Source organism: Osmerus eperlanus, chromosome 1 (assembly GCF_963692335.1).
Source record: "Osmerus eperlanus chromosome 1, fOsmEpe2.1, whole genome shotgun sequence".
Classification (NCBI taxonomy): Eukaryota; Metazoa; Chordata; class Actinopteri; order Osmeriformes; family Osmeridae; genus Osmerus; species Osmerus eperlanus.
Genome location: NC_085018.1, coordinates 23,764,577 through 23,787,847, shown reverse-complemented (window position 1 = coordinate 23,787,847; position 23,271 = coordinate 23,764,577). Strand labels below are relative to the sequence as shown.

Genomic DNA, 23,271 nt, shown 5'->3' with positions numbered 1-23,271 from the left:
GACAGGGCACAGGGATGAGGGTGGGCAGTTGGGACAGGGCACAGGGATGAGGGTGGGCAGTTGGGATGCAGTTACTACAGCGGCGTTTCAGGATGTTCACACTACACCACACTGTTTCAGGGGGAGATCATGTCTCTGTATATACTGTATATACCCCGGTCACTGGGATCAGAAATCCTTCTTATGCATTTCTTGTCATGTCTGGTACTAGGATTCTCTCTCCTGTTTGGCAGTTTGACAGGCCTCTTTTCTGGTGAAAGGAACTTTTACACCAAAAACTTTGAAATTGCAAGATAAATGATCTCTGTCTTGTTTTACAGACACGATACTTTGTCAACAAGGCACCTTTTATAAAGATCGTCCAGTTTTATTTCACACATGGTTGAACTAAACATTTCTTAACCCTCGTGCTGCCTTCGGGTCACATGACCCAAAGGTTCATAACGAACCATCATTGTGTTTACCCAATTTTACCCAATACAAAAACAAATAAAAATACTTTTCTTTTAACCTTCGCAATGTGGGGGGTCTGAGACAGCCCGACGGTTAAAAGAAAATGCTTCACTTTGTTTTTGTATGCGGTAAAGTTGTCGCAATACGACGGTGGGTCACAATGACTGATGGGTCAGAACGACCCGAGGAGAACACAAGGGTTAACAAAAAGGGGTGGGTATTTATATGGTATTGTGATGTTTACATGCTCAGTGTCATGGAAGTCTTTTACTTAAGTCTTTTACTTAGGGAATTATAACTTATATAATAAAAAATTGAAGATTGTATTTGTTCAGAATTGGTGCAGAACGTCATAATTTTGGAGCTTTTAAACTTGTACTTTTGTTTCCCTTTATGATTTGACCTCTCGCTCACTTGTTGCCTTTGTGAGTTTATTTGCCTTATATTATTTAGGGGGAAGTACTTAGTACCTAAGTACTCTACTTACATTTGTAATGGGAGGTGTATATTCCTATGATTGTATAGTTTTATAGGAGGGAACTGCAGGTTCACTTCTCAAACTGTTTCTATGTACCTAACCTGGTATGTTCACTGTGTAGAGTGAACTGAGGGAGATTTCTTCAAGGTTACAGTCGTTCCTGTTCTGTAGAATGTCTACTCATACCACCATAGAATCACAAGTGCCATAACAATGTATATGACTGAGAACCTTTCACTTTCCTGTGCATGGACAAATAAATGTAACTAAGACAAGCTTTGTAATTTTTTATACATATATATAAAACTTTATTTTTTGAATAATAGTCAGGCAGTGCATAAAACTATAACATAACACATAACATGGGGGTAAATCATTTGGTCCTTCATTTACAAAATATTTTGAAAATCAACAAATGCATTGAAGACATGATTATAGCATGTGTAAAAAAAACGGAAACGTGATGATACAAACGTGTACAAACACATTTAACTTCCATACGGTATTGCATAGTTCTGAGATATGAAAGGCAAAATGTATTTGTCCGCTCTTACTGTAGGTGGAGGCAAACTGAACTGTATTACCTTTACTGGCCACTAGATGGTGCTGTAATACTGCCTGAGTATGGTGGAAGCCGAGACAAGGCCTCAATCCTAATGAAATCCATCTACTGCGTTTAGTCTTTTGTTTCCTTCTACTGTTTCAATTCAGATTTAGAAGCAGAGGATTGGTGTAAGAATGACCTTGTCCTGTCACGGCTACTGAACCAGTTCTCCTACATTTCGATCTACACCTAATGCATTGAGATCTAGACAGGTAATGTGTAGTTGGGAGGCAGAAATGGTTTAAACATCGCCCGCAGAGCAAAGCACATCTGGGTAAACAGAAACTCCAAAACATCTGCTCTCTACAGAGCACAGGTCCTTGGACAGTTATTTTGGTGGTGCAGGCATGTTGTTATAAGGACTGGCTTGTGCTGGGACCACACACACTCTCTCTCTCTCTCTCTCTCTCTCTCTCTCTCTCTCTCTCTCTCTCTCTCTCTCTCTCTCACACACACACACACACATACTCTCACACACACAGTTTTCAAACAGAGGTTAAAACGGCAGAGTTTCCCCCTTGACGACACAGCCATCACGACAGGGCATTATATGCAACTGATATGTACAGTATCAAAAAGAGGAATCCGCATTGAGGATAAAGTAGGCTAAAGCAGTATTCACACACCAGTATTTGCATATGGTGGACGCAGACAATTGATGGCTCATACCTTTAAGTGCTGTCGGGGGAAGGAAGTCAAGCTCTCATTTTGGGACTCTGAACGCCAAAAGCAGTGATGAAGACGTTGACGATGACGATGATGAAGACGAGTACAGTGGCTATGTTCTCCAGGACGTTCAACCTGAAGTGCATGCTCTGGTCGTTCAGGTTCCACTTCACTGTGAACGACAACAAGGACGAATTGTGGAAACCGTTTTTTTTTAAACAACGGTATATATATATATATATTTTTTTTTTAAAAGACAACGTGGGTTGTCAGATGTGCTTTTAGCTTAGTCACTCTGGTCTGCTGGTCCTCAAAGAGGCCACCAGATGGCACTAGCGCTACAGTTGTAGGTTCATTATCCAGGAGGTCCTTTTTAATAATGCTGTACCATTATTTACCGAATCATTGTCGGACCGTATGATATGAAAACACAGCATGCAACATAACCTCTCCCTCTGCAAAAGGGAGTCAGATGGCTGAGCGGTGAGGGAGTCGGGCTAGTAATCTGAAGGTTGCCAGTTCGATTCCCAGCCGTGCCAAATTACGTTGTGTCCTTGGGCAAGGCACTTCACCCTACTTGCTTCGGGGGGAATGTCCCTGTACTTACTGTAAGACACTCTGGATAAGAGCGTCTGCTAAATGACTAAATGTAAAAGACTTTCTAGGAATTATAATGATCTAGGTTAGTCAGGGGGACCTTGTGACACGCTTGACTAGTCATGGGAGTTGCCTTGACTGTGCGTGTGGTGTGAGGGAACCCCTTGAACCACAACCCCCCCCCCACACACACACACACCCTACCCCCAACCACACACACACACACACACCCTACCCCCAACCACACACACACACACACACCCTACCCCCAACCACACACACATACATTTAGAACTGCCAGATAAAGATAGGGAAGACTTCAGCAAAGGGGCGTGTTGGAACGCTGCCAATTGTTCAGTCAAAAGATGATAACATTCTATAGGCATGGGGACTCTTGACTAAAATAAGCCAGCTGGCTGGAGATGATGTCATGATGATGATGTCAGGAGCTAGGCCTATCTGAAGAGGACGAAAAAGTGGATTGTCCTTTTAACTGTTAGTATAGTTCCATGAATATATAGTGCCACTTCTTAACTATGTTACTATGTTACTATGTTCCCTCATAGTAACATAGTTACTATGACGGAAGTAAGCACAGGGTCTGGACCTTTTCAGGTCAGTAGAATGAAGATGGGAGTTTAGATTACATTATAAATCAAGAAGCCCAAAAGGACTAGCAGATAGAGGAGACCAAAGCCTGTAGAAACATTCATTTAGATGTTTCTTTAGATGTGTAGATGTAAACTCAGAGCAACAAAAAACCTCAACAGTAAGAGGAGTGAGTCTTGTAACAGACAGTTTGGATTACATTATAAATCAAAAAGCCCAAAAGGACTAGGAGATAGAGCAGACCAAAGCCTGTAGAAACATTCATTTAGATGTTTTTGATTCTTTAGATCTGTAGATGTCAACTCAGAGCAAAAAAAACATAAACAGTAAGAGGAGTGAATCTTGTAACAGACAGTTCCTTGGGAGTAACTTTTACTCCTTGAGTATCTGCCTCACTCCCTATGTGCGCTGGTATCAGAATCAGGTTTATTGCCAAGTAGTAGCGCACATAGGGTTAATTTTCCTTGGCAGGAACCTCAAAAAGCACCTGCTAGGTGAATAACACGGACACACAGACGGAGACCCACCGATGAAGATGAGCAGAATGCCCACCAGGATCTGCATCGTGAGGGAGAGGCTGATGAGGGTGACTAGAGGGATGTAGAAGGGGCCGGGTCCCTGCTCCAGGACCGCCTTCAGCTGGGAGGCGTTGGCCATCAGCAGCGCCACGTCCAGCATGCTCTCCGCCGCGCTCTTCTTGTTGGCGTAGTGGTTCATGTTGATTGGCCCCTCCGCCCGCTGCCGCCAGCGGCCCGGGCGCGGCACCTGAACACGAGAGGATGGACGTCAGTTTAAACGCCTGATGTTACGTTAAATGATCGGAGAATTTGTCATTGTGCGGAATTTGTGTTGACAACCATGGCTCTGCTTACTAACTAGGGGATTGTTAAAAACAAAAATTGCCCTGAACTTTTTATTATGTTGATGTTTGGACTTCCCTTGCATGATGAAATTGAGGGCAACTTGTGGGAACTGAAAGTAAAAAACGTTATCATTTAGTTTTTTATACAAGAAGTGATTCTTTCCTTACCAATGGGTGTAACTTTATGTTCTGGGGAAAGAGAGGAAGAGAGTGGGTGACAGAGGTCAAAGGTCGTTTTCAGTGTTTTTGTTTCCTGCTGAGGGCGATGTTAACAGAAACTACAGAAGAGGAAGGACGTCTCAACCCAGTATGGAGTAGAGCTGACACGATACTTGTCAACAAGGCACCTTTTACAAAGATCGTCCAGTTTTATATCACACATGGTTGAACTAAACATTTCTGAACAAAAAGGGGTGAGTATTTATATGGTATTGTGATGTTTACATGCTCAGTGTCATGGAACAGTAAAAGGGAACTAAAACTAAGAATTAATTTAGGTAATTTTGAAAAGTATGCAATAACGTGGTACTTGAACACAACACCAGGGTCAGGATGGAGTGCATGCAGTCCACAGTAGCTGCTTTCGCACACCAACGTATTCTATACCATGACTGCACTGCGCTGTTTCTGTACATAGCAGCTGTCCTGCAGGTTGTGTAAAACCCTTAATCCAGCACACCTGATTATTGTAATAATCTGGTTGATACGCTGAATCATGTTTGTTACAATTTAGGTTGGAGAGAGTAAACCTACAGGATGGTAAATCCAGTAACAGAGTTGGACAGCCCTGTTGAGATTATACCCGTGTGACAAAACTAGAAACGTAGAGGAAGATGACTGTCTGAAAGCCTGTTCGGGTGTGATGGTGAAGCCATTGTTTAGCTCAGCAGCAGAAACTGAAGGAGGAAAGACGTCTCCACCCAGTGTGAAGTACAGCAGCAACATCGCTAAATGGACTCAAAATCTGAAACTTTTCTAACAATGAAACATGTTCAGTACGGGCACCAGTTGTGTTCCAACAGCAGTATGTGAAAGTTAATTATTATTTATAACTGAACATTTTCTTATCTGCTCCCCCCAAAAATGAACAAAATACTTTTTATTACAACCACCCCCAACCCCAACTATTCTCTGAAATCCTGGCGAGACAGTGTGTAGTCTGGTATAGGAATGACAAACACTGAAGGAGAGCTGCAAGGTCTCTCTCAGTGACTCTCAGACTCCCATTTGTAAATATACAGGGGTTGTTATCCATTTCAGCAGATCTCAGGTCAGGTGATACAAACAGGGGACCCTTGCATCAATCCTCACGTAGCCATATTTGTTTTCTTTCCATCCACTTAATTTATATTTTAGGGGTATTACTGCCTTTATAGTTTCATTGACATAGATAGTAATTATGGAGAGGACAGGAAATGTGGGAGAGAGTAATAATAATAAAATAAAAAAATTCTAACATACTTTTCATTTGAAAACAAATTTCTAAGTGCTAAAAGAGTGAGGGGATGACACGCGGTAATGGGCCTGGGCCGGATTCGAACCCGGACCGCCGCAGCCAGGCCTCTGCCTAAATGGGGAACACATTAGACCAGTGAACCCCTCTATCCATCCACTTTTACTGTGACACTGCTGTGAAAGATCATTTGGCTCCATGTATGTGTGAAGGCCGGTTTAACCATGTTGTTTACTTAGCTCTACGACCCAGCAGAATAGATGCAGCATTAAGCACATGGTAAATAAGTACAGTATGTCACTGTAATGCTTATATAACTTATGTCTACATCATTAAAGCCCATGAGGTTCTAAGCTAAACATGACCCTCAGTCTCTCTTTCCTCCCCAGGTCTCTCTGTGTGGGGAAGTTGAGCGCGGGAGTGTGTCTTTTGGGTCAGGCACAGTCTGGGCTGCCCTGACAAGGCCGCCTTGTGTTCAGGTTGGCCGAGAAAAGACAGCCACACGACCACATGACTCTAACCATCGTTTGCCACCTCAGCAAACAGGGGAAATAGGAAGTACTTGTGGTAGACCCAACTAACCATCTCTAGGATAGATACACTCTGGTGGATTCTATACTCAACTGACATATTGACTTCCCTGTATCACCCCGACCTCACCCTTTCCTTCTAATGTGAACTGTATACTTTCAAATCCAACAGTTTGAATCTCTTATCTTCCCCGTGTTTTCACAATTAGTTTCCGTTATATACTCCAAACCTTTTCCTCTCACGTCAAAAGAATGACATTTAATTCAACACAGTTTACAATAAAAGAACATAGTTTGTTTAAATCATTAAAATTTGTCTTTTCCAGTTTTCCTCCATGTTTGAACTTTCTCATTGACAATATGGCCTCGTGTCTAGTGAGTCACTGAGATAAGGGAACTTTTTTAGTTTCCACGTGTCTACTTTCTACAACATTACAAGTGAGTAGTGGGTGAGTAATGAACTTGTGAAACTGAAACAGAAAGCCTTTCTACAGTGTGTTTGTTTAGCAGGGATACAACCTGTCAGTCTTTAGTTTACACTTCAGTAGCACTTCCGGGTCCAAATGTTACGAGCTATTTCAAATGTTGTGTTATTATTATTTCGTTATTATAAATCGGCATTAACATTAACAGACATTAACCATGTTTTTATTGCTTATGTTTTAAATTTCTTAATTACTCCTTAATGCACTGTATACCTATCTAAACTGTGCTATTTTTGATTATTGAAAATGTGTTTGCAAAATAGAACAAAATTAGCCTCAGGTGAAACGCCACACCTAACATATTCATCTTATCTCTTTTCCAAAGGCTTTCTTGGTAGCATCATGCTTTGACATGCTGCCCTCCACTGTCTCTCACCAAGATTTAGGCATTGCTAAAATGTTAACTGGCTGGTGAATAAATGTTCGAAAATACCTAATCTGGCAAACAGGCTTTGAGAGTCAGGAAGTGAAGATTTTCTAATAGCAAGGTTACTGCTAGCCAGTACATGGGACTCCCAAACTTGTCTCCAACCTTAATTATAAGGTAACCAATAGCTGTTTATTTTACCCTGGGCTCCACAAGCCTTTTTTATGATGTCTTCATGTTTTTTGAACTTCAACTGTGGATCGAGAACAAGTGCAGGCCCCTGGTGTGTGCGTGAAGCTGGTTAAATAAACCTGGATGCATGAAACAACAAACATTATTGAGACTTCTGACCCAGTGTAGTTCTATGGCTTGCTCAGACTTCCCTATGAAGATGCTGCGATATTATAAGCTCCCTGTGGAGTATGTCCATGCTTGGCATACTGAAACTATGGTCTCATTTAGTGAGACTGCATGTCCTTCAGACTGAAGATGATACCTAGAGATATAACTGAATATTCCTGCCAGGGTCATTTTATAGACATCTCTGGTCATTATGGACAGTCTGAGATTTAGTCCATGAAACAATATCTCTGCTGCAATAATAATAATAAAAAACGTAAATGCTCCAAGTATATGCAGCCCTGTGTAGATGTGTATATAATGTGTACATATTCAGTGGAGCTTTAATTTCAGTTGAGCCTGGGAACTCTTGAAGGGCTGGCCTATGTTCCTTCTTGCAGTTGTCACACTTTCCACTAAACTGACAGATCAAGGGAAAAGTAAACACATTGGGGAGACTGATTTTTTTCTTTCTTTCATGATTTTTTTTAATTCTATTCGAAATTAGTCGAGACCTTACGTGTGTATAATATACAAACAGGCTATGGTCGTGTAATTAAGCAGTAACTATCAAAAATGACACTGATCATCACGTCATAGAAATATCCCTCAACTGCCCAATACTAAATCGCGTTTTGTAGTCTACTTTTTAACGCTAGGAATTCCCATTGAGGGAAAGATTAAGGGGGTTCCCGGATGAAAAAATAAAAGAGGCACAGTGACCTCAGCACTGGACAATCCTCAACAGGTGGGGTTGTAATGGATTAAATGAGTTAGTCAATCTAAGTAGTGGGTCCACTCGTATACAAACGTAACCTCATTTAAAGTTGCTTGTGTTGTTAGAAAACAATTAAAAGTTGGAAGTAGCCTAAGGCTATTTGAATACTGACTTCAGACAATTCCGAATTTTAGGCTTGGCTCCACGATGACGTCCCAAATTCGCTGTGAATGGGTAGCCTAATGTGTGTATGGCGGAAAAATAATGGTTCAAAACCTACAATCGACTCCAACTCGGCTCGTCATTAGCCTAATACCAGTGTATGCCTGTGCCAAAGAATCTTTAAGTTTCATTATTTCCTGTAACATTTGTAACACAGCACAGAAGTCTTGATAGTAGTTTTACAAGGACTTGCTTTCTAGGTTTGGAAGTGGATAAGCTGTAGATTTTGAATCCCACTGTACACCACCTATAAACTCAGACCCATTTTAGTTGTGGTTTGACGTCTACTTACTCTCCATTGTCCAAGTCGGAGTCAAGAGCGAGCGGCTTCCTTTGTAATTCATAGACTAAAACGTGTGTAGTCAGTGAGACTGAAATTATAGTACTGAAAGTACTCGGAAGACTATGGCTTTTAGATGGTTCGTGTGCTGCATCTTACCTCCCCTCCAATCTCTCTGTCGGCATCGCCATTCATTTCCATGTTTTCGGTCGCCATGACGACTTCTTAGTTACCAATTGTGAGGCTAAGGTGAATAGAATTCCGAAAATGAAGCAGTCCCGAACCGTCTATTGCCGGGCACTGTGTGAGAATGAGAGCGGGCAGCATATCGGGTGGCCTATAGTACGGTGTGCAGCAAGGACTAGGGTACCGCCTCACACAAGGGGGCGTATATGACCAGGCTACTCGTTGAAAGTCGAAAGTAGACAAGAGATCGTGTAGCCTAGATGCCAAATTGTCTGTTTACGCTTAAATGAATAGATAGGCCTACCCTATGTTTATAACCAAAGGTTTACTGCATTAGCGTGGGGATTTTATTACTGTTGCATTGAATCGGTCACTGGCTACATATTTTATTGATGTATGACGCCACCACGTGTACATATAGACTAATGCAGTCTGTGTGCCATATGGTGGACCCACACGTGCATATATCCTGCTCTCAACTCTGTTAATAATATATGTTGATGATGCCTACTGACATTATAGGCTACTAACCTGATAATGTAGTTAAGGGCGTAGGCGTTCTTAAAGAGTGGCACGCGTCGGTATAGTTTACCAACAAAATGTTTGTTAATTTGTTTTATCATTATTTCTCCTGTGCTCACGAACATAATTTTTATTTTATATAGTTAACATTAGTTACGAATTTGGTGGATATAGCCTAGTTAAGCCAACAAGAACGTTGACTTATAGACCGCACTTAGGCCATGACTTCTGTGGCATTTTGATGTGCTAGATTAATTCCTGAGTGTTGCATGGTGGAGTAGGTTACATGATGCAGTAGAAGCTCATTGTATCGTTAACCGTCAAAATCATCCCCTACCATTTACAGGAGCCGGAGCGTCACGGGGATTATGGGCGGGCCTTGTGTGGTCCATAACAACCCGTGTCACGGAGGCTGAGGGTACCGCCTAAAAACGTATGCATTTATTGGATACGTGTTGTTGCTAGGGGCGTGGTTATGTACCTTAAAATGGACCATCACTTTTTTCCTTTCTGGAATAAGTGAAATTTGAGAAAGACAACGCTCAAGTAGCCCGTCTTCCGCGGATGTCGAGATGCATAGGGCACGTACAAAAACTGCGCTGCACTGATCTGATCAACGCTTTCTCCTTCTCTGCTCATCTGTCGGACAGGGCTCAGCAGAGAAAGTGCACTCCTTTGACGGCCTGCTTAGTTAAAGGACGATGCTGCGATGTCACGCCTCGCAGAGTTAAATCCATCTCTTTTGTCGAAATATCACAAAGAAGTGTCTGGCTATTGCTTGGTGATACCTAACCGGTGAGGTGATCGACTGTAATTAACATCGGATCACAGCTGCGCATTTGACAGATTCTTGATCAGTGTTGAAGGATTAGAGAAGGCAATAACTATCCGGAAACGACAACCGTGTGTTCGTATTCTCTAGGCAGCCACGCTTAGCTTCCTAAATTGCCAACGTCAATTTTAGATTGACATTAAATACAATGGACTAGTCTTTGAAACTGATTTGAGATTAAACTGCAGTGACATTGTAATTGCCTTAGTCCAGTGCAACCTTGGTGGTTAGAATTGCGCATTGAAAGAGGCAAAGTAAATATTTGTTTCAGTCATTTTGACATTCATTCAGAAATATGTTATAGATAATGAATGGAAGATCCGTCTTTGAACAATCCCCATGCTGGATAACTGCGTCAGTGCATATGAGTGTTGCAGGTAGGCTAAGCGCGCTCCCACTGGTGGGAAAGGACCATGTTGAACGTCGTCTCTGAATGTCACCGGTAAGTGCTTACTGGGTATGGATTCAGGGGACGACACTAACTCCGATTCGCCGCAGGGAGCTACATTCTCATCGGTGCCCAATTTAGACTCCGGCAGAAATACGAACATTCATATTTATGAGAATGGGGCAGACCGGAATATGGACAACATTGAGAATGCTTCGCTGCGGGGTGCAAGCGACCCCAGCGTTTATCCCTCTTCGGATTACCGGGGCATGGTCCGCCAGAGGTTCATTCGCCGAAATTTGTGGTTTTCTGACACAGATGACCAAGTCCTCGATTCACCAGAATGTGTCAACAGCAATCCAGTGTTCAGCATACACTTGCGTACCATCGTGGACCGAACTCGAACCAGGGCACTCGGTCCACGCGTGGGCTTACAGCAGATCTCAAGCTCCGAGAGTCATGTGGAACAAAAGGACAGTGCCACGGAAAGTGCGAACGCGGACGAGGAGAAAGAGAGGAGCGAGACCGATCACAAGTCAGCTTCGGCCTCTGATATCACCGGTAAAGCGGGAAGCGATGAGAACGAGGAGGATGCCGGGATAAAGGCTGTGTCCACCTCACCCGGGGGGCGCTTTCTGAAGTTCGACATTGAGCTCGGCAGAGGGTCTTTCAAGACGGTTTATAAAGGCCTTGACACTGACACCTGGGTTGAAGTAGCCTGGTGTGAACTTCAGGTAAGAAACTGGAAAACTACAGTTCCCTTTAAACCTCACGAGATTTAAAATAATCCAAATCAGTTTGGGATTTATTGTTGTTCAGTAGAATGTTATCATTCTATCTATCATTATGCCTCTAGACTTGGTCTTTTTCAGTTTGGGATATTTTAGTTTCATGCATTTATTAGTAACTTCCTTAAGGGATAGGTTTAGAACAATCCTCTGTTCCTGTGATGTGTTTAGAATGTGAGACACTAGTGATGATTGGGTTGCCAGGTTTATGCTGCTCGACAGCCTGGAACCCACACTCTGTGGATCTCCTTGTCTTGTAGCTACGCTGGGAGCCAGATTCCCCCGAGATCACCCTGAGTTCAGTTGAGGACAGACACAGAAATCTTTTTTTGGTTTTCATCAGTGGGGTTCAATTTCAGTGGCCGTAAAATGTGCCAGGACCTATCAAGGTCAACTTCAGAAAGCAGTCACAAACCTATAGGGCTTGATTCATATGATACTATTTCATCACATCACTTAAAATCACATGTGGATCATGTCCAACCACTTTTTCCCTCTCCTCCCCTGACCGTCAGTAAGCTACATGTGTTCGTTAATGTACAGTCCAGCTGTCCTCTGCTGGTCTTATACGATATTAGAATCCAATCTACTCCTCATCCGAAGAGCAGCAGGATCACTTGAATGTGAATGTCTGTTGCTCTGTGTTGTACTAGGAAGGCTGATACTGGTGTGTTTATATTGACAGGCATTTTGAAGGACGACTTTGTCCTTTACCAACAGGCAAGTGGAGGCTAAGGAGGTGGGGTCCTCAGCTGGTGGGTCCTGAGCATTTGTTGGGCCAACAGTCCCGAGCTTGTTTGCGGTGGGGAAGTGGGGATAGGGGCTGCATGAGCAGGTTGTCTCAAAGAGGAGTACTGGGACTGTTTATTCCTTGCTTTGCCCTGTAAGATGACAACTTCCCCCTTCCCACAGCACCTCCATTTACATTTAGTCATTTAGCAGACGCTCTTATCCAGAGCGAATTACAGTAAGTACAGGGACATTCCCCCCCGAAGCAAGTAGGGTAAAGTGCCTTGCCCATGGACACAACATTTTGCACGGCCTGGAATCGAACCGGCAACCTTCTGATTAATAGCCCGATTCCCTAACCGCTCAGCCATCTGACCCCCCTCCGTGGGCTAGTGTTGAACCAACCCTACCCATCATGCCAGTTCTCCAGAAGTTACATTCACGTTAGCCATACCGGGGTGGGAAGGCATCGCAGAGCTCCGTAAGAGCATCGACTGAATCGCGCCCCTCACTGCAGCAAGGGTCGTTTAATTCAGTGGTGTCCTGTGTAGACTTTTTTAACACCTGGGATGTACTTGGGCGAGGTTGGCACAAAGATAAAGGTTGGCACTGGAGACGAAGATGTTGTCTGGGCAGCAGTGTGTGTTCCTGTCTACAGTGACTTTTACATTCACTTTCCCTTAAAAACACATTTCAACAGAGATGGATTGTGTTTGTTAATAAACCAAGCACATTTATTTCCCTTTAACACATGAAAGATGGTGCCGTTGTGGCCCATAAATGTGGCACCAGCATTGATGAAACAGCTGGTCTATAACCCATCACATTCAGCACACTGACAGTAAAACATTATTATATATAAAATATTATATATATAAATATGATACACCTGATTTTGGACGAGGTCCATGTGCAGTCATTGGGAAGCTTCTGTAATGCTGCATAGAGTGTTTTGGGGTGTGGACTAAAGGTGCTGTGAGAGGATTTAGGTGTCAGGGTAGATGTAGGTGAGAGAGAGACTACTCGCTCATGGCTTAGAGAATACCCTAATCTCTGTTTGAATATGGTAATCTACGATTAATATCCTTGCCATGCTGTACATGTGAGATGCAGAGTGTATAGAGGGGAGTCAGATGGCTGAGCGGTGAGGGAGTCGGGCTAGTAATCTGAAGGTTGCCAGTTCGATTCCCGGTCATGCCAACTGACGTTGTGTCCTTGGGCAAGGCACTTCACCCTACTTGCCTCGGGGGAATGTCCCTGTACTTACTGTAAGTCGCTCTGGATAAGAGCGTCTGCTAAATGTAAATGTAAATGTATAGCCTGGTTTGTTAACAGGCTACAGACAAAGTCTTTGTCAGTTTTAGCTTAGAGGAAGACAAACGACTTAAACAATCGATATAGTTATATAGTACATTGTATTAGTATAATAATAATAACAATAGCAATGCAGATAAGATTATTTGAAAATAACTAACTATAAATTATGTTTCATGCAATTGAAAGTAGAAGCTTGGTAAAATGCCTACATCTCCATGGAAACAGTCCCCCTGGGCTGTCTGCTCCTGACAGGAGCATGAGACAGCATTGCAGTGTTTAAGGTTTAAGGAGCTTAAAGGGGTCTTCTTGAAATGTAAGCATACCGTATGTGTCTTTGTTGGACCAAGGGAAGTTTGAGTGTGTGTGTGTGGGGGGGGGGGGGGTTGTGTAGGGAATACAGTGGCACAGACGAAGTGGTGATTCAGCAGATTTTCCCTCCAATGAGACAGACTCCCCTTCTTCGTCTGTGCTTTGTGTCTGTGCACTCACAGATAAACTGGGTTTCTGGAGCTGTGATTAGTGTGTGTGTTTGTGTGATGCTATATTCAGGCAGGCTACTTGACATCAGTTTATATATTAACAAATCGGACATCTGCCCTACAATATCATTTCCAGAATGTGTCCTAAATCTCCTCCTCTACCCCGTTTCAGTGAGTCTTCCATCCCCCTGTGTTCTCTCCCAGACTCCCAGACTGGACTGGAGACAGTCTCAGAGGAGCGCAGGGTGATGCAACATGATTCAGTGAAAACACAGTCACACTGACTGGATCCAGCTCTCCTCCACAGGTCTCCAAGTCATGTGGACAGGCTGCGGTTGCCAGGCTGACAGTACAGAACACGCCTGTGTCGTCACGGTGCAGATCTGTCCGGAGAGTTCAGCTCGCTGACGCAAGGTTCCCTTCTGCAGAGGGGGGGGGGGGGGGGGGAGTGGGAGAGCGAGGGGGGAGAGAGTGAGTGAGAGAGGTAGGAAAAGAGCAGGGGCAGGTGAGAGAGCGGTTCATCTGAGGACAAGAATGAGGAAGAGAACGTCTTGGTGTTTCCTGCAACTCATGCCGTCAAGACAGAGGAGCTTCGCAATTTTTTTTGACTACGATGCAACCTTCCGGTATTAGCATAAATGCTAACAGTTACATTTACCATTTCATTTGTCAAAGCCCTCTCCTAAAGCAAGATGCTGTGTGTGCCACACCCTTCTTCAACCGGAAACCTTATACACCCTGAGACCCATTCCTTTGTCATCGTATGACCCCGGTAGAATAGGATGCTGAAAGATCAGTGTGTTGTATAGTAACAGAAGAGGAGTTAGCATCTGCCCAATATGTCTGTAATGTAAGAGATAGGTTTGGGAGGTAACAATAGGATTGTATGGATGAAATAGGATTCTGCTGCATCATTGAATAATCCATGCCTGCCCATGAACCTCACAGTGTGTTTTTGTCAGGATGGATCTGTAATACTATACACACACACTTTCCTTTTCCCAGAAGAATACATGGGGGGGGGGGGGGGGGTGAGTGTGTGTGTGTGTACGGTGTGGGTATTTCTCATGTGCATCCCATTCTATCCCAGACCGCACATCTCATCTCATCACATCATCTTTATAGTAATTCAGACTGCAGACGAATTAATATAGACACTGTGATTAGGTTTTACTGGTGATTTGAGTGAATTTCAGTATGTTTTAGGGCAGGTGTGTTGGAAAAAGATCAAGAGTAATATAGAGAGTCAGGGGGTGACTTAGCAGGTCAGGGGGGGACATAGTGAGTAAGGGGGTGACATAGTGAGTAAGGGGGTGACATAGTGAGTCAGAGCTGACGTAGTGAGTCAGGGGGGGACATAGTGAGTCAGAGCTGACGTAGTGAGTCAGGGGGTGACATAGTGAGTCGGGGTGACATAGTGAGTCAGGGGGTGACAGTGAGTCAGAGCTGACTTAATGAGTCATGGGGGACATAGTGAATCAGGGGGTGACATAGTGAGTCAGGGGGTGACATAGTGAGTCAGGGGTTGATATAGAAGGTCAGCAGTTTATCTGATTCCTGTTGTCATTCAGTTGGACAGTGTGTGAGGTCTCCCTTCACATTGATTGGACAGGTTTGGAAAGGGGAGGATTGTCACTGTCAGCTGTTTTACTATTTATACAACAGTTAAGGAACGATGAGGGCCAAAACATCGATCCAGGGTGAACTCAATCACCCCAAGGCCGGAGTCCAAAGACTTTAAAGTGTCTGTCCAGTGTGAGATACTGCAGCTTTGGAATTTGTCCTCAAACACCGTTGGAAAGACACCTGTATCTGCTCACTGCAACAAAACCCAGCTGAAGTCTTCTGACTTTCAGTTCTGATGTCCAGTTCTGATGTCAGAACCATACGTTCATGTCTGACGTTGTCACATTGTTTGAGTGTCAGATTGAGGTTAAGCCCTGAGAGCTTTTATTGAGAGAACGAATCCTGCCCTTATGCCCTTGTCGACTCAAAATACCATGCTTGTGTTCAGGTGCAACACAGGGCCCCCTGTGTAAGACAGACTGTATAGCTCACTGTCAATCATTTCATACAGTGAAAAACTGAGCATTTAAACCTGAGAATATATTGCATGGTCATAGAACCTCAATCACAGTCTGGCATGCTGTTTGTGTTCTACTCTAAACTGTTTTTCTACACCAGGTTTGGGATCACCATTTCTAATTTGAGCTATTTAAGTGTAATTTTACAAACAGCTGACCCTTCAACCGCTGTCCTTGCTGTCATCAGGAGCGCAAGCTGTCCAAAATGGAGAGGCAGCGCTTTAAGGAGGAGGCAGAGATGCTGAAAGCTCTCCAGCACCCCAACATTGTGCGTTTCTACGACTTCTGGGAGTCGCCAGTGAAAGGCAAGAAGTGTATCGTCCTGGTGACCGAGCTCATGACCTCAGGGACACTCAAAACGTAAGGAACATCGGGACAGGAGGAACGGTTCTGTCACGGAAATATAACCCCTGTTGCACGTGTCCAGTAAAATACAGACCGCTCCTTATTGGAACTAACCACTGTAATACTGCTAGAACTGTGCACTTTTTAGATTATGTACTGCGCTGACTATATGCACTTTAATCACTAACCTATGGACGGAGAGACAGATTTTCTTTACGTGCCACAAGGATGGTGATGATGACAGACACTGCTTCTAACCTTGTAGGTACCTGAAGCGCTTCAAGGTGATGAAGCCCAAGGTTCTGAGGAGCTGGTGTCGTCAGATCCTGAAAGGTCTCCACTTCCTGCACACCAGGGGACCGCCCATCATCCACCGCGACCTCAAGTGCGACAACATCTTCATCACCGGCCCCACCGGCTCCGTCAAGATCGGAGACCTGGGATTGGCCACGCTCAAGAGAGCCTCTTTCGCCAAGAGTGTCATTGGTTGGTTGAGTTTTCTTATCCTTCCCTTGCCAAGGTTTGTCAGCGTGTTGACTGTAAATAATTTACAGTATAGGTCAGTTTTCAGTGACGTTGTGCACTGTGAATTATGGCAACAGATTTACTATGTTGTTGCCCCTACGGATATGTTTCTGAGCATATTGATCCTGTCAGTGGAATAGACTGGTCTTTGCACATGTATGGGCATTTGCTTGTGTGTATGTGTGTGCTTGCGTATGTTTGAATCCACGTTTGAATGATTGTATATTAAAATAAGAATGAACTCCTCTCTGGTCATTTATTTATGTATTAGTGATAATTATGTATGTAATAATGTGTGCTGCATTGTCTCTGACAAACAGTCACAACCATAACAATATGTGTAGATGTGTTGCATAAAAGGTTTCTAGCCAATAAGATCATTTGCAACCCCAGTCCCTTGACAGGCCTTTTTAAAAAGAGAATCCAAATATTTTTTTTTTTCATTCCATTGTTCATTTCCTCTTCAGGCCCTTGAATGAACTCACTCTCCATCTCTCGGACTTCGTTTCCCAGGTACCCCGGAGTTCATGGCTCCGGAGATGTACGAGGAGCACTATGACGAGGCTGTGGACGTGTACGCCTTCGGGATGTGCATGCTGGAGATGGCCACCTCAGAATACCCCTACTCCGAGTGCCAGAACGCCGCCCAGATCTACCGCAAAGTCACCAGCGTAAGTCCACCTGTGATCGTTTCACTCGCGCTGTTATCCTCATTTATGTTTACTTTCTAAGGGCGACATCAAATAAAAAGCAATTGGTACCCACTGTGGTTTGAGCTTTTATGACACCACCTAAACCACCAAATTTGACTATGAAATACCACCATCTATAGAGTCGTCATAAAACATCAAAACCCTCTATATAAAACAAACAAGTACAGTGTAACACTGCCAGAAGGTAATGCTACAGTAAGCATTTGTTAGTTGTATGATGTAAGTTGATGGCCCAGGGGAGTCAGGTGGCTGAGCGGTTAGGGAATCGGGCTAGTAATCAGAAGGTTGCCGGTTCTATTCCTGGCTGTGCAAAATGACACTGTGTCCTTGGGCAAGGCACTTCACCCTACTTGCCTCGGGGGGAATGTCCCTGTACTTACTGTAAGGCGCTCTGGACAAGAGCGTCTGCTAAATGACTAAATGTAAATGTAATGGCGTGTGCCAAACACTCCAGCAGTCCCTTCAGGCCCGAGGCTGTGTGTGTGTCACAGTCCCTTCAGGTCTCAGGCTGTGTGTGTGTCACAGTCCCTTCAGGTCTCAGGCTGTGTGTGTGTCACAGTCCCTTCAGGTCCCAGGCTGTGTGTGTGTCACAGTCCCTTCAGGTCTCAGGCTGTGTGTGTGTCACAGTCCCTTCAGGTCTCAGGCTGTGTGTGTGTCACAGTCCCTTCAGGTCCCAGGCTGTGTGTGTGTCACTGTCCCTTCAGGTCTCAGGCTGTGTGTGTGTCACTGTCCCTTCAGGTCCCAGGCTGTGTGTGTGTCACTGTCCCTTCAGGTCTCAGGCTGTGTGTGCGTCACTGTCCCTTCAGGTCCCAGGCTGTGTGTGTGTCACTGTCCCTTCAGGTCTCAGGTTGTGTGTGTGTCACAGTCCCTTCAGGTCAGAGGCTGTGTGTGTGTCACTGTCCCTTCGTGCTCCTTCCCTGTCTATGTCTGTGTGGGGGAATGTGTGACACACCTTTGGCGCGACCATAACTTCACATAACGCCTCATCTGCTTTGCCTCCCTTCCCCCTCCAGGGGGTGAAACCAGCCAGCTATGGGAAGGTCAGCGACCCAGAGATCAAGGAGATCATTGGGGAGTGTATCTGCAACCGGCGGGAGGAGAGGTGAGAGTGGAACAGAAAATGTCTCTGTCCAAGACGTTTAATACATCTTCACTGGTATATATTCTTTTCAGATAGTAAAGAAGTGCCTTTAAAAGACGCCTCAGAAGTGATTTAATCTTTCAGTTCAGCTCCTCTGCCCACATCTGGCTGGCAAAGTTGCTGTGATAAAAACACCTACTAACATACAGTTTTCGCCCCGTATTGGTTCAACGGCTCAGAATGTTTTGTCTGTGTACTGGGTAGAATACCTCCTTCGGTCTCAGAGAGATTCCATCCACCTCATCTATCTTCCAGTGAAGCTTCAGCGTGCTCGAGTCACTCTGCTTTTTTGACTCTTTCCCATGTTTTGTGTCCCCACCTCACCTTTGTCTTTGTCCCCCTCCCTCTCCTGTCTGTCTCTGTACGCCCACAACCCTGCTCCAGGTACTCCATCAAGGAACTCCTGAACCACGCCTTCTTCGCCGAGGACACGGGCGTGAGGGTGGAGCTGGCGGAGGAGGACGACGGGCAGAAGGCGTGCATCGCCCTGAAGCTGTGGGTGGAGGACCCCAAGAAGCTGAAGGGGAAGTACAAGGACAGCGGAGTCATCGAGTTCACCTTTGACCTGGAGAAGGAGACCCCGGAGGGCGTGGCCCAGGAAATGGCAAGTGGTCGTTTAGTGCAATGAGTAACACGAAGAACGGGATCGATAGTCAGTCAGTCAGTTTCCCTTAAGGCACGCCGGAGCTTTGTCACATACTTAAAAGCCCCGTCAATAAATAATACTGACGTTTTAAAACCCGGCTGAACTTGGTTTAATGGGAATTGTTTTACATTCCGACATTTTCCAACCATTCAAATGACTACTGATCAATTCCAATTGATTTTAAACCCACCATTCGATGAGATGTTTTAAGAGTATAGATGAGAGCACCTACTCCTGAAAAACATCCAGTCATGGATGCGCTGCCTTGCATGTCTCTGTGGTGGTATCAGATTATAATTATTTAGCATTATACACATTAAGAAAAGATATGGAGATGTTCCTATATAGGAATATATTTTACAAAGTGTATTTGTAAAATATATACAAATATAAAAATTATAGAGACCTCCAAGGCCTTTCACCCTAATCCACGTAACAGTCTATTTCCTGTCTCCCCAGACACATTTACATTACATTTAGTCGACGCTCTTATCCAGAGCAACTTACAGTAAGTACAGGGACATTCTGCCGAGTGCCTTGCCCAAGGACACAACATCATTTGGCACGGCCGGGAATCGAACTGGCAACCTTCAGATTACTAGCCCGATTCCCTAACCGCTCAGCCACCTGACACGTCAATTTCCTGTCTCCTGTCTTGGCTAGGTGGAGTCAGGATTCTTCCTGGACAGCGATATGAAGATCCTAGGGAAGTCCATACGGGACCGTGTGGCCCTCATCAAGTGGAGGAGGGAGCGGAGAGTCCCGGGGAAGAGCTCCAGTACCGAGCAGAACCTGCTGCAGGTTCCCACGGCGGCAGGCCTGCCCAAGGCTGCTCCTCTGGGCCTGCTGGAGGCGGAGGAACTGGAGGCCGACCAGTGCACCTTGATCTGCCCTGTGCCCGTCCAGGCCTCCTCTGCCACGTGTAAGAAACACACACACACACACAAACACACTATGTAGAATGTAGACACCTACCAACCCTTTTGTGCCTTCACACACACACACACACACACACTCACGAAATAAACGCTGCAGTGTGAATAACAGTGTTAGTCTAGCTCTGAGTCATCTCCCTACTTGTGAATTTCAAATGAGGCTCTCTAACCCCCTGCCTCTGCATTCTTCTCCTGCTATCCCATCATCTTTCTCTCCCTCCTTTCATCTCCATCCGGGGGAGATTAAACGTGTTCCCTCCTCTCCCCTGTTATTATAGCTGACAGTGGAGCAGATTCCACGGTGCTGCTGGATTCTTTGATCAGCCAGCACAGCGCCCCCTACCAGTCCCTGCCAGAGCCCATCTCCACGGTCCAGATGGTCTACAGCCCCCCTGCACAGCCCCCCCCTGAGCTGCACCAGGGAGCCTACCCGCAGCCCACTGCACAACCCCCTCAAGACGACTATTCACAAGCTACAGTGTGCCTGCGCCAGGGAGCCTACCAGCAACAGGCCACTCAGCTGCACCAGGGGGCCTATCAACAACCTACTGCGCAGCTGCACCAGGGGGCCTATCAACAACCTACCGCGCAGCTGCACCAGGGGACCTACCAGTCTCCACAGGTTAGTTCACATGCAAAAAACTGGCTTCAACTTTGCTCATCTCAGATCTCTTGAGAGGCACCCCTTCTTCTCATCCTCAACCCACCTGTTCTTGTTTTAAATGTACTGGCTCTGTATGGCACAGCACCCAAGGAACTACATATTCACGTGGGAATGATAGAATGAAGACTTTTGAAAGTTTTGTGTTTTTTTCCCCCCAACTAAACGTGTGTTTTCCTTTCTGTCGGGTCGTATCATCGTAGCAGCGCCATTCCAGTGAGCCCTTTTCCTCGCAGGATGCCCACCTCCTTCCAGACAGCAGGATGTGTCTGGGTGCCAACATGTGCATGAGACGTGGCAGTACCTCACTAATTGAGATGTTGCGTTGTAGGGCCAACTCCCTCCCTAAGACTCTAGCTGCCCCCCACTCCTCTTTGGGCCCCCACCGGAACCTAGGGCTCCCCCCTGAGGTGTTGGACCTGGGGCAAAAAGCCCCCGACCACCCCCACAACCCCTCCGCACTGCCTCCACACCTCTCCTGCCATCTTCATCACCTCTGTCATCATCACCCCCACCCGTGGTCCTACTGTGACTCGGCCAATCAGCTGCATTCGGCCATCCAGCTGCTGTCTCAGCAGCAGCAGTACCCTCCAGAAGACCGCCCCGCCCCCTCGTACCGGCTGGCCCCGCCCTCCCCGATGAAAGCGAGGCCGCACGTCCCTTCATCCACCTCCCTGGGGGCCCCGCCCCCCGGACACCTGTCGCCGCTGGCGTCGCCGAGGGCCGTGTGTGAAGACGGAGATCTCACCCTGCTGAACCACTGCCTCCACCACATCGTCAGCGGGCGGAGCCGCTCCCTCACCTTGCCCTTCTGCCCTGCCCACAGCCCGGCCGTGAGCCCCGCCCTCAGCCCTACCATCAGCCCCCTCGTTAGCCCCACTCACAGACCGTCAAACCGCACCTTCTCATTGGCTGAGCACACAGCCCCACCCCCCAACCATTCACCGTACCAGGAAATGACCCTTCTCGTACGGACTCATGACAGCGAGGGCCGGCCGGTAGGTCGAACAGTAGGGGCTTCGCCATGGCCAGTGGCTGCAGTATCAGCAGCCAACCTGTAGGGGTCAGTCCTTCCTGGCTCTGATAACTCCCATGCTTAGCTTTCCCCTCTCTTTCCCATTAACAGCTCGTTTGTCTCGGTTTCAATTCCGCAGTGGAGGATCCCCTTGATTGCTTTGGTGGGAGAGGTGATTGAAGGGGTTATAGGGCGGGTGTTGCGCAGGGCCTGGAACAGCAAGGCCCTGTAAGGCTGGTGGAGAGTGGAGGGAGGAAGGATGGATGATGAAACAGCTTGCTTGACTACCCCGCTGTCCTGTGTTGCCTTGCAGTTTTTCAGCAGCAGCAGCAGTATTGTCATCACCATGCTTACAGTAGAATGACTCATTCCCTCTGTGTGTCCTCCCCTGAATTGTAATTGCTCCTAATTTTCCATGGTGGTCCTGGCTCATGCTCTCTTCATTTCATGAATTGTGTATGTGGAGCCTTGATTCTATTCTCGTCTATTTTATTCTATTACATTCTATTCTGTTTGTTTGTTGTTTCTATTTCAATTGTGATGAAACCGTGAGTCAAAGTGAATCTCAAGATGAAAACATCTCCTGGATTTGTGTGCGTGTGTGTGTGTGTGTGTGTGTCTACCAGCCCAGTACAACGCAGGTCCAGCAGCGGTCCCAGATAGCCTCAGCTCCTGCCACTCCAGGTCCTAGTGCCCACCATGTCAGAGCCAGCTTCCCGGACACGGCTCCCGCCACACACACAACTGATCTGGAGGTAGTGTGTTCAACCCATACACGTACAGTGGGCTGTTATGAACTGTGGGGCTGTTTGGAATTGAAGCGGTTACTGATGAGGTTATGATCCGGTTTATTCCTCCCTCCTCCCCCCCCCTTCCTTGTGTGTGTTTAGTTCTCTCAGTACCAACTCTATCTTCACCCCACTGTCCTCCTGCCACAGGTACCCCCCCTCCCCCCAACACCCCCTCCCAACACCCCCCCCAACACCCCCCCCCCAACACCCCCCTCCCAAACTCCCCCCCCACACACACACACACACATACACACACTCTCAAAACACAGACCCACCCAGGGTTCTTAGCTCACCTGCTTCTAACAAGACCCTAAATATAAGTACACTTGTGTGTGTTCTCTTTATCCAATGACGTGAGAGAAATTAAACGTTTATTTTATCAAATGAAACATTTTACGACATTTCAAAGAGATCTGCCTGTCGAGGAATTCAAGCGTGACTGTTGAGATTCTGAGTTTGCTGACTGCTGTTCACACAGCGACTGTTTGTTGTTCTCTGTGCAGTATGTTCA

At 45.8% G+C, this 23,271-nt stretch overlaps 2 protein-coding genes across 5 annotated transcripts; one reads left to right on the top strand and one right to left on the bottom strand.

Moving 5' to 3' along the window:
- Positions 1-1,330: 1,330 nt before the first annotated feature.
- LOC134028196 (ninjurin-1-like) lies at positions 1,331-9,114 on the bottom strand. 2 transcript variants are annotated; one of them, XR_009931504.1, is made up of 4 exons: positions 8,823-9,114; positions 3,935-4,172; positions 2,027-2,373; positions 1,331-1,976 (listed from the first exon to the last, which is right to left on the bottom strand). XR_009931504.1 is itself a non-coding variant. In XM_062471615.1 (3 exons), exons 1-3 carry the CDS (start codon positions 8,877-8,879, stop codon positions 2,231-2,233), a joined length of 438 nt encoding a protein of 145 aa, XP_062327599.1. In that variant the 5' UTR covers positions 8,880-9,114; the 3' UTR covers positions 1,331-2,230. The 2 variants fall into 2 exon arrangements, 1 of the variants encoding a protein (XP_062327599.1); XM_062471615.1 differs by having other exon boundaries at positions 1,331-2,373.
- A 650-nt stretch (positions 9,115-9,764) lies between these two features.
- LOC134028050 (serine/threonine-protein kinase WNK2-like) lies at positions 9,765-22,821 on the top strand. Of its 3 annotated transcripts, none has more exons than XM_062471379.1 (10): positions 9,765-11,325; positions 16,176-16,348; positions 16,599-16,819; positions 17,372-17,529; positions 18,585-18,673; positions 19,097-19,316; positions 20,022-20,280; positions 20,572-20,915; positions 21,161-21,952; positions 22,596-22,821. In XM_062471379.1, exons 1-10 carry the CDS (start codon positions 10,663-10,665, stop codon positions 22,809-22,811), a joined length of 3,135 nt encoding a protein of 1,044 aa, XP_062327363.1. In that variant the 5' UTR covers positions 9,765-10,662; the 3' UTR covers positions 22,812-22,821. The 3 variants fall into 3 exon arrangements, with proteins under 3 accessions (XP_062327363.1, XP_062327355.1, XP_062327371.1); XM_062471371.1 differs by having other exon boundaries at positions 21,158-21,952; XM_062471387.1 differs by lacking the exon at positions 21,161-21,952 and having other exon boundaries at positions 9,769-11,325.
- Positions 22,822-23,271: the final 450 nt, after the last annotated feature.